The following is a 16,353-nucleotide window of genomic DNA, read 5'->3' as shown; positions in this document are numbered from 1 at the left end:
TGCCTCATGGGTACTGCAATGCCATTTTCCCTCAGGAACCGAGTCCTCCAGCCTGCTGTGAAGTCTGCTCCTCCCTTCCTACTCTTCCTTTCCCATGTTTGACCAACCAGATTATCAGCAGGAGGAAAGGGCCACCTACCTGAGCATCACTCGGGTGCGAGATCTTCAAATCTTCCGCACTGTAGCTGATCTATATTATCTCTCTCAGCAGGCCCTCTGCTGTGCTCCCTATCTGTGGTACAAGAAAGGAGATATACACCCCTCTGGTGTCCCCGGTCAGGTAGAGACAGGGGGGAATTCCACACTGTCCAGCAGAAGTATCTGGACTTCGTTATTTCTGTTTACCCTTGAGCCTATGGCTGAGGAGTACTGGAGGCTATGTGGCCTCTTGCAATGCTGGAGGCTGCTAGCAAGTTCCCCAAAACCACCACCCAGGATGCTGTTGGTGCAGGAGACTTCTCTGTCTCAGTAGGTGGGCAAGGGTGGTTGCCCAGAGCACAGGCAGGACACTTGCCTTCAAAGTCACAGGAGATGAGTGAGGATGTCCCCCGTGGTGAGAAACTCATGAGTCCCCGCTGAGTAAAGCAGATGCCGTCTCCTTGCACAGCAGAGCCTGTTTGGGTAGTGAGTTCATGGCACGCAGCAGGGCTGGACGGGAAGGTCAGCTCCGCTTGCCTGTTTCCAGACACCTCCCATGCAACTCCCTTTATCCTTCTGTGTTTTCTTAAATCATCATAACAAGTACTTTCTGAAGCTCCTTTCATCTGTGCTTCTCAAAACGTGGAAAAGGGCAAATGTTTCTCATTGCAGCAATGGTGGTGGCCCTCAGAGCCACGACCAGGCGTGGTGGTGCTTGCTCTGCAGGGTTGTGGAGCAGCACACCCAGACTCCCCCTTGGCAAGGAGAACCAGACACAATACCCAGCTTCATCAGTTGCTTATTTTAGCCACTTTAACTGATGGAGAAACAGTCCTTCTACTTTTTTTTTTTTTCCTCTCCTTCTGCTAGAGCTCCAAGCTGGCCGGTTCACCCTGGCTATAGGAAACCAGCTCCGCAGTGGGTGTTGCTGGGGTGTCCCCCCCAGCCCATAACAAGCACTGGAAATGTGAGTCTGCATCCCTGGGTTTTCCAGAGCAGCCACTGTGAGAGCTGGTGTGATCATGGAGGGAGGGCTTGGCCCCAGTCCCAGGCAGCAGTCCTGGTGGAGCATGGGCAAGTTTGGGGCCAGATCCATCTACCTCCTCTGAATTTAACCTCTGTTGCTGCAGTTGTCGATTGTATGCCTACATGCTTTGCTCCTCGCAGCCCTGGTTGTACAGCCCTGCCTGGGGCAGCAGGGAGGAAGGGTGGCCCATCGCTGACACCTCCTGCCGCAGCAGCTGGCGGCGAGGGGAGAGCCCCGGCAGGCAGGCAGCTGGCAGACCTCTCCCTCTCTTCCAGTTCCTGTGCTGCGGGAAGCGCTCTCCATTTGGGGACACAGCCAACGTCGAGCGCAAGACGTGCCCATCCGGACAGGTGCACAATGTGGGAAAGGTAAGGGAAAAGTTTCTTCCACCCCACAGTGGGGTTGTGCTGCTACTCGCCAACTGTTAAAACCTCACTGGTGTTTAAGTGTTAATGAGAATTCTGGCTTTTTCATGGTTTGGGGTTGCTTTGTTGGAGTTTGTTTTGTTGACGTTTTGTTGTTTCAATAAGGAGGCATCTCACCCACTGGAGGAGCCCTGGTGGATCCGCAGGTCTCAGATCTGCAGTCATGATTTTCTTCACAGCTCTAGAAAGCCTTTGAAATGCTTGTGTTTGCAGCCTGTAGCTTCCCTCCAGCTCCCTCCTCATCTCCTGCCTCTGCAAAGTGTGTGAGATATCACGTGCATGTATCTGAGCTCAAAAAGCTGTTGGACTTTTCGACATGACGCTAGTTTCTGAGGCTTAAAAAGTGTCCCACTAACAATAATGTGGAATTTGCTGTAATTCGTTTTTCCCAGGGCATTAAATAGGTATTAAAATGAGAAACTCATGAAGCAGGATGATGATGCCCAGCAGTAGCTTCATCAAGTACACTTCATTCCTCCTCTTTGCAGTATCTCAGTGAGGTTGATGGAGAAGCCACCAGTTTTAGACTGCCTCTGTTCTGAAGTCACAATGTAGACTTCATACTCTCTAAGCAAATCTATTGTATGATTATTTTTCTTCCACTGGAGTAGCCAAATCAGCTGAAGCAGCTAAAGCTGCCAGCATCAGTATGTATGTTGTCCCTAGGAAAAAAAACCCATGTTGCTACAGCTATACAAAAACATTGTTGTTAGGCAAAGATGTGGACGCTGTGAACAGGACGCCGTGATGCGCAGGCATGCGTCAGCCCGCAGGGCAGCGTTTCAAAGCACTGCCTCTGGGAATGTCACATCTCGAAGCACAGTCGAACTCAGCTCAAAGAGCAGGAAGGGAGAGCAGAGCAGAACTGGGCAGCGTAGGGGTGACTCTGTTCCCCCTCCACTAGTGGTTTGCCTTTCCTTTGGTGGGGAGCTGGGGGAGGTGGGTGGGAGGATGCATTTTGCAACCCGGGGAACTGCAGTTTGGAAGCTGCGGTACATTCACTCTGGCTTTGAGCACTCTTACCTCACTCTGCAAATCACTTCATCAAGGGCATGCTCTTCCATTTTTGAAATGACTCTCTTGGCTAACACCTCCTGGATTTCCACGGGGCCGCTGGCATGCTTAAGGCTAATGTATATTAATGCTTGTGACACTTTGCAAAATTGAGCTGTTCATTAGTATCTTTGGGGAATGTATTTAGCATTATGGTGTGCTCTGCTTTTCCATCTTTTCATTTCTCTCCATTTTCCATTGGGTGGAAAGAAAAAAGCTTGTGCATGACCACAGTTACCTGTGCATACACACATCCTCCACAGTCCAAAACACATCATACCAAGAAAATCGTAGGCATATTGTAGTAATAGAAAATACACCACAAGTGTTTGTCTTCCCAAGTTGCAGCAAGCAGCAGAAAAAAGGAGAGCTGCCCACAGAGCAGCCCAGCTGTGCAATGCTGCATCCCCCTCTTGCCTCCCTTTCTATCTGGGGTTGTGGCAAGTGCTGTTGGGGGGATGAAGCCCCCCACTGAGCTGCTGCTGTGCTGCAAGGGGTGTCTCTCTCCTCCCAGGACTGCCTGCAAGAGATCCAGGACTTCCTGAAGAAGCACATGGACTTTGTCTCCACGCTCCTGGGCATCACCATCGGCTTCATGGTAGCTATGTCTGCTCCTTTGCATTTTGGCCCCAAGAGGCAGGCTCCAGTGGGAAAAGTGTATCTTAAATTAGCCCCCAGAAGCTAGGATTTGGGGTGATTTTGGAGACTGGCAGCAGAGAAACAAGCGGTGGTGGACTCCACCATGGAAATTAGGAAAGGGCCAGGACCTGTCTTGGCCAGGCTGATGGGTGGAGGGGTTTTCCTGCAGGAATAGGCTCGCTGCATGGTTTTTCTGCCCAAACCAGGCACAGCAGCTGGGAGCGGGGAGCAGCGGGAGTGGGCTGCAGCAGCATTTAATCCATCCAGGCTTGCCTGCAAGCGAAAGGCCATGTCACCTGGTGCAGGGCTTGCGGATCAGGTAGGAAGCCAGCAGCAATTGTGGAAAAGGAGATGCAGTAAAAGCTCCATATTTTAGGAAACATGCTGCCTCTCCTTGCCCAGCGCTCGCTAGCTGCCTCCCAGCTCAGCCTGGGAAGTCGCTTTGTGCAGCTGGAGCTGGAAGGTCTTGAAAGCTACTGAGCACCAGCAGTGGAGCCAGAGAGCTGTGCAGAAAGGGAAGGTCTCATCCTATTAATCATACAATCATAGAATAATTAAAGTTGGAAAAGACCTCTAAGATCATCTAGTCCAACTGTCAACCCAACACCTCCATGCCTACTAAACCATGTCCCGAAGGGCCACATCTACATGTTTTTTGAACTCCTCCAGGGATGGTGACTCCACCACCTCTCTGGGCAGCGTGTTCCAATGCTTGACCACCCTTTCAGTAAATAAATTTTTCCTAATATCCAATCTAAACTTCTCCTGACGCAACTTGAGGCCATTTCCTCTCGTCCTATCACTTGTTACTTGGGAGAAGAGACCAACCCCCACCTCTCTACAACCTCCTTTCAGGTAGTTGTAGAGAGCGATAAGGTCTCCCCTCAGACTCCGCTTCTCCAGACAAAACAACACCAGTTCCCTCAGTTGCTCCTCATAAGACTTGTTCTCCAGACCCTTCACCAGCTTCGTTGCCCTTCTCTGGACACGCTAATTAATGACCACTAACGAATCCGGTAAGGTGCATCTTGGGCAGTGGGTGGGTGAAGCAGAGGCTCGTAAGGAGCAGGCTGCAAAGGAGAGGAGCAGAGCGTGTTGCCTGGGCTCCCAGGCACCGTCTTTGAAGGAGGATCTTGCAGAGGACAGGTAGGATCATCTTCGGAGGATGGCTTGGGTAGAAGGGGTCTGTACTGAATTTGTGAGTCTTATTTGGGGAAGAACAAAAGAAAAAATTAAATGCTGCGAGAGAAGTGTGCCCTTCAGCGGTGAGGGGGCTCCGTGGCTGCATGGGGATGGTCCCTTCAGAGCTGGAGAGCACTGCTAATTAGAACAAGCCTGCTCGTATGCCCACCCACTGCTTGGCAGAGGTGTATCACTGTAATTACCTCTACACGAGGGCCTTGCATGTGTGGTGAAGCATGCCAGAAAATAGTACACGCCAGGAGACTCGTTTCTTCACCACAAAGAGAGGTTTGGTCTCCTGTCGTATCTCCATGCTGCTGCCCAGCTGGGGCGACCTTTCCTGACTGAATGTGTATTTGGAGATTGTTTTACTACTTGTGTCCGCCTTGGCACAATTATGGGTTAGAAGACTCTTCTCCAACTAAATAAAACCCAGAGGAACAAACACTTTTGTATTTTATACTGCTAGTAGTAAATTAGGAAAACCATCAGTCATTGCTATGGAGCTATAAATGTAAAGTCATGTGTGAATATTTGGTGTCGCTTTCTAATTTTTCTCAGGTATAGGAGGAATTTCACTGCAGTTATATTCAGACAAAAGCAAGAGCGTTTTTATTATATATATATTTTTTTCACAGCTTGATGCTATAGCCAGATAAGGGCGGCTGCCTTTGAAGCGCGGGCTAGAGGAAATCTCGCTGCACGGTTCACTATTGTGATGGCAGGATGCAAAGGAAGCACGTTACAAGGGCTATAGATGCTCTGATGTCACTGTCCCTTGGCCAACAATGCGCACATGTTCCCAGATCAAGCTGCAAGCAAAGGTGCTTGCACGTTAAGGCAGACTTTTAGGAAAGAGCACGTTGTTACAGCCCTTGTTATCCTTCCCACAGCAGCCTTACCTTTGATACGTTGCCTGTGGAAATCCTGATGTGTGATATACCAGGCAGAATATCACAATACTGAGGAAGTATACTGTCCTCTGCATTCACAACCATGCACGTGCATGGGGTGGGGTTTGGGTTTTGTTGGGGGGGGGGGTTGTTGGGTTTTTTACTCCAAACAATACATGAGGTTTGTTGTTTCTTCTCCCTATGTTATCTTTACTAAAGGCTATTATTATGAGAGAGATATGTTTGTTTGCAAGGAGGAATGTTTTGTGGCAGGAATTTGAAATCTGAAATTCCTGGTTTGGTCTCATTTCTTGGTATTTTTAGGACTGGGTTTGAGCCGGACTGTGCTAATTCCAATGAGGTGCTTTAACCACGTGTTGGGGGGTTTTTTCCTCCCATGTTGGAATTGCTGTTCAACATTTTACTGGAAAACAGCTCTCTTAAGAAAAATGTGACATCCTGATACATAAATTCAGAAGTGCCAAGTGGACTAACAGGCAACATTTATGATCACTTATTTGCATAGATGGAGCATCATAATCATTTTGGCATTTAATTGTGTGCCCGTCTCATTTATTTCCTTTTAGGTTTATGGGATGATCCTGACTTCATTACTCTGGTTCTCCATCCACTTCAGCAGCAACCTGGACCGGAAAGGCAAATACATCCTGCGAGAGAGGTAGAAACCTGCCACCTGGGCATCCCTACCAGGTAGAGCCAGCTCTTGGCGGAGGAAGATGTCTGAAGTCACCCACAAAATCCCTGGGAAGGCGTTGCGTGGGGTCAGGCGGTGGGACGTGTGTCACGCATTTCCCCCTCCTGCACTACTAGCTGTTGTGCATTTCTGAGCTGGTCAGAGTGGACAATGCTCTGAGGAGGAGCAGCCCCACACCTTTGCTGAAAACAGACAAGGAGTGAGACACGCACCTGGGCTCAGAGATGCAGATCACCTTGCTGGGGGATATACGGGCTGTAGTTCCACAAGCAAGACACAAAGAACCCCTTAGGACAAAAATGGAGAGAAAAGCCCAGCAAAAATCACAGCATTAAACCAAACTTCTCTTGCACTGTCATCTGAGCAGTTCCCTGTGACCCCCAAAGATGCAATGTTTCTAAGAAGATGGCTTTGGATCACAGCCCAGGAACGATCTTGTGCTATTGGCAAATACATAGACACAAAGTGTGTCACTGCTGATGGGAAATGTGCTCTCCTAGCCTGGATACTTGTAATGATTAACTTTGGGCACATTTCTGATCATGCTCAAGTATGTAGGCATCCAACGACCGTCAACTGTTTTTCCTCTGTTTTCAAATATTGCCAGATTTACAGAGCTTTCGGTAGAGATCGGGAAAAAAATCAGAAAGCAGTGCATGAGCTTTGAAACAAATGACCAGCATAAGGACATATTCCTCTGTTATTCCTCCTTGCTAATGCAATAAACCATTATGTTTTAACTCCTAGGATTTAGTCAACCTCCTAGAGCTTGATGCCACACTGATTTCACAGGGGCTTGTTCAACTTCCAGCCTTAGCTCTGTGTTTATCTAGTTTCACTAACCCACTGCGCTGCTGTGCAATACAAAAGGACTTTGATACTACACGTACATGCAGGACTGAAGTTTAAATCTATAAGAGAACAGGACTGATCTCCAGCCAGGTCAAACAATACAAAGTCCAAATCCATGTCCTCTTTACATCACCTTATCAATAATAAACAGAAATTTAAAAAGCCTCAATCAACTGAAGAGCTCGGCTCTCAGTCTAGCTCAAACAACGGGTCCCTGGCGTGCTTTGCCCTCATTGCAAGGAGGCAGAGCTGCTTCTGAGCTGAAACCTATCATTGCAATTTCCACCTGCTGGAAAACCTGCTGTAAACTATATTGCTATGTGAAATGTCTGTTGAACCAACAACAGCTTTCACCCCTCTCCTTTGTTGTGGCTTTTAGCCATGAAAAACAGTAAGTAGCAATTGTTTATTGAGATAAACGTGGAAACCCCTGTGCTGATGTTCAGGACAGGTCCTGGCCCTCAGGCAGGGGCTGCTACACATACAAGAACAGCAGTACAGCCTACAGCACCTGGTTAGCATTTTAACACGGCTGCAAATACCTTGCATTGGAAAGAATTGCATTGGGGTGGGGGGAAAGGGCTATCGCTCCTCATTCCGCTGCCTTGGAATCAGCAGAGCTTCACCATTGATTTCACTGGAAGCAGGACAAGTTCAAACTGCTCCAGAGTATTACTCAAGATACCTCCTGGCAGTCACCAACATGCCTCGGTCTAGCATGGATTTAGTGGTGATATGCACTTGCCAACATACCCACTTTCTAGCAGTGGGGAAAGATTCACTTATATGTATATATGTACTATTAAGTATATCGCTCTCTGGAGAGAGACAATCTCCCTTGTGCGCTCCAGCTGCTATTGTCCAGGCCACTGCTATTGTTATTCCTCAGCCATCTGGCAGCTCATGTGACTCATGGTTGCTTCAATAAAGATGAATTTCTTGCAAAAGGCCGTCATCCCTTCTCTTTTTTCTGCCATGCATGAGGCTGCCTGCATTGCTCGGTGGTTTGCGTCATGGAGAGCCCTCAGTAATTCTTTCAGTGCTGGGAAGAGATATTCCCCAGGCAGCTGGTGCTCACCTGTCCCAGCAGTGTGCCTTAGCATCCAAGAGGGAGAGGATGGCGTTGGTCCTTTGGAGGAAAAGGAGCCGCTCATCAGCCTCATCCTACCCTTCGCCAGCTGCTGAGGCAGCAGGCAGGTACCTCATGAGGAGTAATGCAAGCAGGAGAAGGAAAAAAGTTTAAGGACAAGTTTAAGCAATAAAGACCTGAGTATTTATATGAAAGAAATCTCTGTGGTTTCACTTTTTTGAACGCTAGATAGTCAGGTCTTGCCCACTGCTCTGTGTTGGCTGGACAACTGATGGTATTCTGCCATATCAAAAAACATTGGAGACTGAGCAAATCAGTGGAGTCTATGTTATTGGTTTGGGTTACCTGTGTAAGCCTCATCAACTAGCAGGAAAGATCTCTGCTAAAGCTTCACCATGAGGACTGCTAAAGCTTTAGGTACTCCTCCTTCCCAGGTCAGTGTTTAACGTAAAGGGATGATTATGGACAGGAGTAGCATATATATGATAAAGAAACCTGAAAGGCTATCGTATCCCCCTCCCCCAGCTCTCGTTTCCCTTGAATCACTTGTGATCACTGAAACTGCATCAGAAGAAGCAGGCACCTTTCCAGCATTGGCCATATAGGTGTGTGTGTGTAGCTGCTGTTTTCACAGCTCTGTAATGATTACTGCTGCTTGCGGCAGGGATGAGAACATGGCCTGCACCAAACCATCTCACAAGGGGATAATGTGCCTGGAGAGTCGTCGTTTCTTCTTCCCAATAAGCAGCAGACTGGAAGCATGCAATTTCTTGTCCCAAGGAGCTGGAACTTCCCTTTCTTCCTCCGATAGCCAACCATAGGGTTTAGGTAATTTTTTTGGTACGAAAGACTCCAACAAACTACAATAAACAAAAAGCAAACCTTGTTCTGTATGTACGTGCTGGCCATCTCCTGACCTTTATTCCCATTCCACCCACTGCTGGAGTTCCTCTGCAAGGAGCAGCACCTTTAACAAACGGGTAGCGGAGCAGTGCCCGGCTGGACACACTCTTCTACCAGAGCTCATGCTGTGTGTAGCAGCAGGGGCTCCTGCTGCCCTGCAATGGCATCCCGTTGCCATTTTCAGGAGCAGGAAAGCAGATACCTTGAACGCCTCGGTTTTTAGAAACCTGTTGCAGAAAAAGTGCAGCATTACCATTTTCTTCACAGTCATAGAAATGGCAGCACCCAGGGATGGCTGGATGGAAGCTGTGAGACAGGCAGGTGTCGAGCAGGTTTTTTTCCACCTGTGCCAACAAAAAAATTCCCTGTCCTACAGTCAATGTGCTTGCACTTATCAGTCCCTAATTTGCTGCTTTGTATGGGCAAATTACAGCTCTTGTGCAAACGGAGCAAAATCCCAGGAACCTATTTGTAAGCGCTGCCGAGATTTACCCAGTGTTGAGAAGAGCAAGAGAAAGATTTTATCGGGATGACAGCATGGAGTTGAGCAGTGGGGATGCAAAGCCAGCCGTCAGGCTAGGAAACACCTGCAGACCTGCTGAGCCTTCCTGGGGCTTGCACAAGCGGAAGCTGGCTATAATAAGCATGTCAACACTCAAACTCTGGTAGGAAAGAGATCCCTACTTATGTAGGCATAGGCAAGAGAAAAAAAAATTAAAGAGAGACCAAAGGTGCAAAGTTAAGTGTAAATTGGCTCCAATTAATTGTCAGTTAAGCTCCAGCAATTATCAATTAGTTCCGCTAAGGTCACCCGAGCAATCACAGTTTGGCCTCTCTATGGGCATGCATTAGCTTGTGCTCATGCATTACCCTTTTCCTTTTATTTTAGACAAACCCCCAGCTCTATCTGAGGACATGGGAAGAGGGAGCAACCTAAGCCCAGGTGATTACCTACGGGACTGGAGAGCATTTAAAAAAAAAAAAAGCCTTTTGTGCTGCTCTCCGTCCTTCATCACCCACACACTGCTCAGGTCTTTCTCTGCCAGCATGAGCATTAATTTCCTCGGAGGATGTACGTGGGGGTCACCGTGTGCCCATGGGTGGCCCGACCACAGCTTGCTTATGAGCCAGGGGAGCTTTCCCAGTGCCTGCTCCGCGGGCAGCAGATGCCACTTTTTTGACATGCTTCTCATGCAGAGCGGCAGGTGAGCAGGGCACAGCTTTGCACAGCAGCAGAGGACGCTCAGGGCTTCTGCAAATTGGGTTTTTCAGTACCTGGAAAAAGCCTGGGGAGCTTAGAGCACTTGTGAAAAGCACAGGTTAAGCAATTTACTGACTCTCTAGAGGGATACGGTGGTGAGGAGAGTGGGAACCTTTCAGCCTCGTGGTGTGCTGGCTTCGCTCTAAAGTGTTTTGCTATTTCCTGCCCTATTGACTGTGTGTCTGACAGTTCCCACTGCCGCCAAAATATAACTTCCTCATGCAACAGCCCCTTGCTATGCAACTGCAGTTCATGCCTGCAGCAAGCTCCTAAAGGAGATACTGCTGAGCAAGTCCTTCCGAAGCCTTGTAACTTGGTAAATTTGGGTGGACCTTTGCAGTGCTGGGGTGGTAAGGAAGCCATCTCCTGCCAAGGTAAAGCTGCGTTTCCAAGCTGCAGACATAGGAAATATTTTTTTAAGAAATAGTTGATAGACATATTTTTTTTTAACCAGGTGCAGAAGCAATGCATTTGCAAAAGCATCTGGCTGTAATTCTCCTCTAGAAATGCAGCCAGAGGTGGTAGATGCTCCACGCAGGAGATCTCCTCCAGCACAGCTGAAGGTGGGTAAGGTCAGAAGCTGCTTTGAATACAGTTGGATCACACACACCATGCAACTTTCACATGAACTGTTGTTGCAGTTCTCTCTTTTAGTAAAATGCTATATTGGGGCAAAAAGGGATTTTTTTAACTGTGTAGTTCCTCTTCCGGGAGGCTGAGCAACCAGTAGCAAGCATCAACCCTGTCCGCTGGGAGATGCAGCACCGGGTGGTACGGTGGGGGAGAGTGCAGGGAGTGAGGAGGGGGGGCCCCGGAGCAGCCTTGGAGGCTGTTTTGGAAAAAACCACATGATGCGTGTTTTGGAGCTTTCGGCCATAGCTGCCAAACCCATGACCAGTTGCAGACCTACCAGTGAGGCTGCTCCACTCCCCGCCGTGCTGTCCCTCTCACGCCCAGCACAAATCCAGTGCTATCTTTAGTCACCCGGCGTTTCGGGGGTCCGTCAAACAAATTAATGCCTGGAGGCAACCTGCATATCTACCCCTTCCAGGAGAATCGTGAGGAAAAAAAACCTCATCTCTTTATCTGGAAGAGATACAGGGCAGTTGCTCAGCTTGCGAGGAATTGGCACATCTTGGGAGAAATGCTTTCAGCCAAGCCCGGAGGTGCCCACCCACAGCTAATACCCTCCTGTCTACCAGATGCTATTCCCTTAGACTCCAGCAAGTGAAAAGGAAAAGTCCTTCCCAGCATTTTTGCCAGGAGGATGCATAGCCCTGTGTCGCTCTCCCTGGAGTCACTGGCAGCCAGCTAGCTGCGTTGTTTATGTTATCCCAAGGCAAAATCCCCCCTCTCTCCCCTCAGCATCACTAAGTGCTATTGTTTAACCCCCGTGTGCACCAGCTTGCTCACGGACGTGCTCGCTTTCTTTTTAGCCCCGTTACATCAGCAATAAGCTATTCCAGTCTTTATTCACCTACTAATGAATTATACATTGATTATACAATAGAAGCTCTCTGCATTGATGGGCTAGGCTCTTGCTCTCCCACACAGCATCTCGCAAAGCACAGCTAAGCCCAGCTGCGGCTCAGCCCTCTCTGATGCCCTGAGAAAAATGAGCATTCACTTTCTGGGCTCATGAGCAGCAGAGCCTGAGCTGAGAAGAGGGAGCGTCTGGGCTGGATGGGGAAACCCGCTTGGGTTTGCTCTCCCTATTCCATAGCTCCAACGGGAGCCAATGCTGCCCTTCCCCACTGCCCCCCCTTCCTCCTCCTCTTTATATAACCTGACCCATCACCATAGATACGTTGACATAAATATTTAAAGATGGCAGAGAGACAGACCGCAGAGGGAAACCATTTGTTGAGTTTATTAGAAACAGAAACTTCAGGCGCAGCTACAGGTCTCTGCTTGCCGCGTCCCCCTCCAAAGGCTGCAAGGCAAATGTGACCCCACGGGCTATCACGGTGCTTTGGCTGAATTTGCAGAACTGGGCACAGGGATTTTTGGATGAGCAGCGCCCACAGAAATGATATTCTGGAGATGTCCCCTTAGATATGTGGATGAGATTCTTAATATTATTTTTTCTACTTAAAATGAAGGCTTTGGCTGGCTCCCCAGGGGTGCAGGCAGGCCTCTCCCAAGGTGATGGAGCTCCACTGCCATAGGCCAGTCCAGCAGCTTGCCCTTGCTCAGTCCCTGCCTTGAAAAACAGTATTGTGGGGTGTTGGCTGCCTAGGAAGTTATTCTTATGTGCTCTGGGACTATTAGCCTCCCACAGGAGGAATTTCTGAGCTTCTTTTCATGCATCTCAAAAATGTCCTATTTGAAGATTTTTGGTGATGCTGCTGTTGTTTGGGGTTTTTTTTACCACCACAGGTAAATTGGAAATCCAGGCTATTTCTGTCATATTTTCCACAGAAAATAAGATGCGGTGGTTAAAAGCTAACTAGGACCTCACCCGTAAAATGTGCATTTTGTTCTCACAGTTTGTCCATCATTTTTGCCCTGGCTGTGAAGAGGGCAGGGGGATTGCCATGCAAACGCAAGCCATGCAAGCCAGAGTACCAAGTCAGTGGCCATCCTGTGGTCCCTGGTGGAGGAGGGACTCCCATCTGCTCTCCCAAATCTCCTGGAGACCCTGGGTGTTAGGTGTTTAGAGCCTGCCTTGATGCTAATCTTTTCACACCCTGGTCACCAGCTCTCCAGGCACGCGTACGAGGTGAGGAGGATGCTGGTCTGTCCTCTCTGCTCATCCCTCTCTGTTGCTTTTTATAAAACACAAGGGGTTTTTTTAGGTGGAGCTGCTGGAAGGCTGGCAGGCATCTCCCTGGGAGAAGCAGGCTCAAAGTCCCGGGGACTGGGCTCGCCGAGTCCTGCTGGTAAGGGACTGCCAGCTAAACCCGGGGCTGGGAGGCAGCTCAAGCCACATCTGCTCTAATAGACCCTGGTGAGTCATACCCATAGAGGTCAGCTATGCCAAAACCCACAAGCATGACACTGACTTTTATAAACAACAGGTTCACAAACAAAAAAACCAACCCAAGCCCAGTAGACAGAGGAACAACACTGCAAGCGCCTCCGCTTTCTGCTGCTTCACTCTACCTGCAAACCCAATTGCAAAAGTAAATTCAAATGGCTGCTCAGGGGCAGGGAGATTTTTTTGTTTGGGGTTTTGGGAATTTTTTTTTTTACTTTTTTAGAGTTTACTTTTTTCTTTCAGTGATGCAAGGCTTGGGAGGTCGGTAAGTTCTTCACAGACCTGCCTGCAGCTGGCTGCTCTGTAAACGACTGTGCATTAGCATGGCGCACTGGTGAGCACTCAAACCAAGCCCATCCTCCTAAAGATGGAAGTCATCAGCCCTATTCATAGCGCTTACACTCAATACCGGCATGTGACACCGACACATGAACTGAATTTGTGCAAATTAGCTTTACTTATTTGTGCAGCAGCATTTTATAAAGAGCTGATAAAGCTGCTGAGAGTCTTTGAAACGCAGTTCTGGCACTTTATGGACTGTACAACAAGTAGTACAGCATGACAAATGAATATACAACATCTGAAATCACACATAATCTTAGGAAACAGTATATGTTATCTTGACACTGTACCATGGTGGTGGTTTTTTTCTTCTTGTACATTAAGGCCAAAGTTTTCAAATGCACCCAGCTGGGCTGCTTAAAAAAAAAAAAAATTTGGACAAAGCTTGAAATCCTTTTCCACTTCCAAGTTTTGGAGAGGACTTTGTTGGTACGGCCACATGGGTGAACCCAGTTTAGACTGTAACTGGGAGCTACTTGATGCAGGAGATGGTGGGGCTGTGCCCCTGCTCCCCCTGCCAGGGCCACATCTGTACCTGAGCCCTGGGCAGCACTTGGCTCCAACACAGCCTGAAGGAATGTCCCAGAAATGGGACTGAAAAGGTTTATTTCTCATTTTCCATTTTTTTTTCACTTCCCAACAGAAGAGAAAAAAGCAGAAAGCAAGAAAAGAAAAGCAACAGTGACCAAAAAAAAAAAAGCAATCCTGAGCTCCCTAGAAGTAGTTTCAATGCCAACTTTGTGGCAGTGATTGCAGCTGGGGTTGCTCGCTCTCCAGTGCACAAAAGTTGATTTGAGAGTCGTTTTCCTTCGTAGTCGGCTGAGCCACTGCTGCTGAAGGCCTTATCGGTTTGCAGCTGGTTCCTTCCTCTCTCTTGCACAGACTCTCCAAGCGCCACCTCCAAGAGTTTTTCTGGAAACAGCCAGCTAAGTGCATGAGAAGCTCCTTGGTTCATGTAGCCTCCTATCTTCAACCTCTCTGTTTGGTTGGGGTGAGGGGGGTATTTTTGTTTTAATATTTATAGCTGGAAAGGATGAAGGTGCAGAAAAAAAGATGTTGTGGGATGTTATGATGTAGCAAGTGAGCAGCTTCGGGATCCTGCCGTTATCCTTTGGGTTGATGAGAAGGAGCCACACAGGATTACGGCTATTGCCATAACCAGATGGGTCGTACTGATAATTTGGGATAGCAGTTACATGCATAAATAGCCTCATGAACCTCCAGCTTTGTTGGTAAGGCTGGATGAGTGAATGTGGCTTAGAGACAAAGGGTTTATGCATCCATGGCGAGCCCGCAATCTGGGATGTACTCAGCATAAGTAATTGGGGAACAGGGCCAACTTCTATTCATCTCTGGAGTGCTGTGGGCTGTTACTGAGGGGCAAAGAAGGGTTTGATGAACACGACAGAGACCTGGACTAACTCATCACTGAGGGCATGGGATGATTTTGGAACAAGTTGACTCATTTTCAGCATACATGTGTAGGTCGTGTGCTTACCTAACAGCACATTCCTGCTTACGGGATGCATGGCAGGGAAGACTCCATCGAGTGTGAAAATATTTGGCTCAGAAGCTGCTCCCTGAAATGCTTTTGCTAGAGGAAAGTGCCCAGGCAGAAAGAGGGCAGGTTTCCACGTATGATACTGCAGGCGGGCGCCAAGTTCATATTTAGCATGGTAAGGTCCTGACATTTGCTGGAGCTGCTGGCTGCTGCCTTTACCAGAAGTCCTCTTACGCTCTGATTATGTGACTTACTGTCCTGCCCCTAGAAGTTAATGAGCTTGCTGGAAGCATAACGTGGGGTGAGAGCAAGTTACATTCCTAGGAATGAGCAAGTGGGCCAAAGTGGGTTTCAGCCAAAAGATTGGGAAATTTAATTGCGCTTTTGTTGCGCAGCTTTGGGGGTTTTAAACTAAAATTTAACTAAAATTTCTGAGCCATACTGTGAGGCTTACTTGAACTGTTGACACGTGAGACCCAAATCTCTTTGGTGGGCAGCCCTGAAGCCCCCCAGCTGCTCACGTGACCCAATAACCGAGGGAAAACATCCTGAGTGGTTCTACTGAACTTGATGCAATTGCTTGCTGTAATAAAGCCACAAGCTTAGGCAAAAAGCGTTGGGCAGATCAGAGCTTAGGATAAAATAGGAGGGGGAAATGAATGAGGAAATGCTTCTCTGACTTTCAAACTGCGAGGTTTAATGTAAAAATCCTTTTCTCTTTTTTTTGGGGGGAGGGGTGGTCCCCTCATGGATGCACCCTAAAACTTCTGTATCTAGAAATACAAATCCTGCCACACCCTGCACCCTTTCACAGCGGTTTCTCCCCCACCCCCGGGCTGCCTGGTGAGGTTTAGGGGACAGCAGTGAGGTTAAGAGATGGCAGTCAGGTTTAGGAGATGGTGGTGCCTCAGCCCCCCAACACCCCTCCCCGTGGCTGCCACTTGCGTGTAGGAAACTCTTTGTTGTGAGCCACCCCTGGTGGGTGGGAAAAAGAGGAGAAAAAGGGGAAAACAAACAAACAAACAAAACACACAAAAAAATTTAAAAAAGGAAAAAAGAAAAAAGGGCGGGAAAGATAAAAGAAAAAACGGGGGGAAGAAAAAAGGAAAAAAGGGGGGAAGAGAAAGGAAAAAGAAAAAACGTGGGAAGATAAAAAAAAAAGAAAAAAGGGGGAAGAGAAAAGAAGGAAAAAAGGAAAAATGGGGGGAGAAAAAGGAAAAAAAAGAAAAAAGGGAAGAAGCCGCAGCCGGCCCCGGGGGCGGGGCGGGGCCGGGGCCGCCTGTGCCGATCGCCCCTTCCCGCGGCGGGGCGGGGGCGTGTCCGGGGCGGGGCGTTCGCGGAGGGGGCGGGGC

The 16,353-nt window shown here is 48.4% G+C and overlaps 1 protein-coding gene across 4 annotated transcripts in view; it reads left to right on the top strand.

Moving 5' to 3' along the window:
* The window catches only part of TSPAN32 (tetraspanin 32), a 33,580-nt gene extending 25,741 nt beyond the window's left edge, over positions 1–7,839 (top strand). For 2 of the 4 annotated variants that reach the window (XM_072864634.1, XM_072864633.1), the window contains 3 exons: positions 1,441–1,533; positions 3,158–3,241; positions 5,945–7,838. In XM_072864634.1, coding sequence (XP_072720735.1) covers positions 1,441–1,533; positions 3,158–3,241; positions 5,945–6,072 — 305 coding nt within the window. In that variant the 3' untranslated portion in view covers positions 6,073–7,838. Of the gene's footprint in view, positions 1–1,440; positions 1,534–3,157; positions 3,242–4,137; positions 5,427–5,944 lie in introns of those variants that run through there. The other 2 variants (XM_072864632.1, XM_072864635.1) reach the window with 2 other exon arrangements.
* Positions 7,840–16,353: the final 8,514 nt, after the last annotated feature.

This window comes from Ciconia boyciana, chromosome 6 (genome assembly GCF_034638445.1).
Source record: "Ciconia boyciana chromosome 6, ASM3463844v1, whole genome shotgun sequence".
Lineage (NCBI taxonomy): Eukaryota > Metazoa > Chordata > Aves > Ciconiiformes > Ciconiidae > Ciconia > Ciconia boyciana.
The sequence above is the reverse complement of the archived record's forward strand: the minus strand, read 5'-3'. Positions and strand labels throughout refer to the sequence as shown.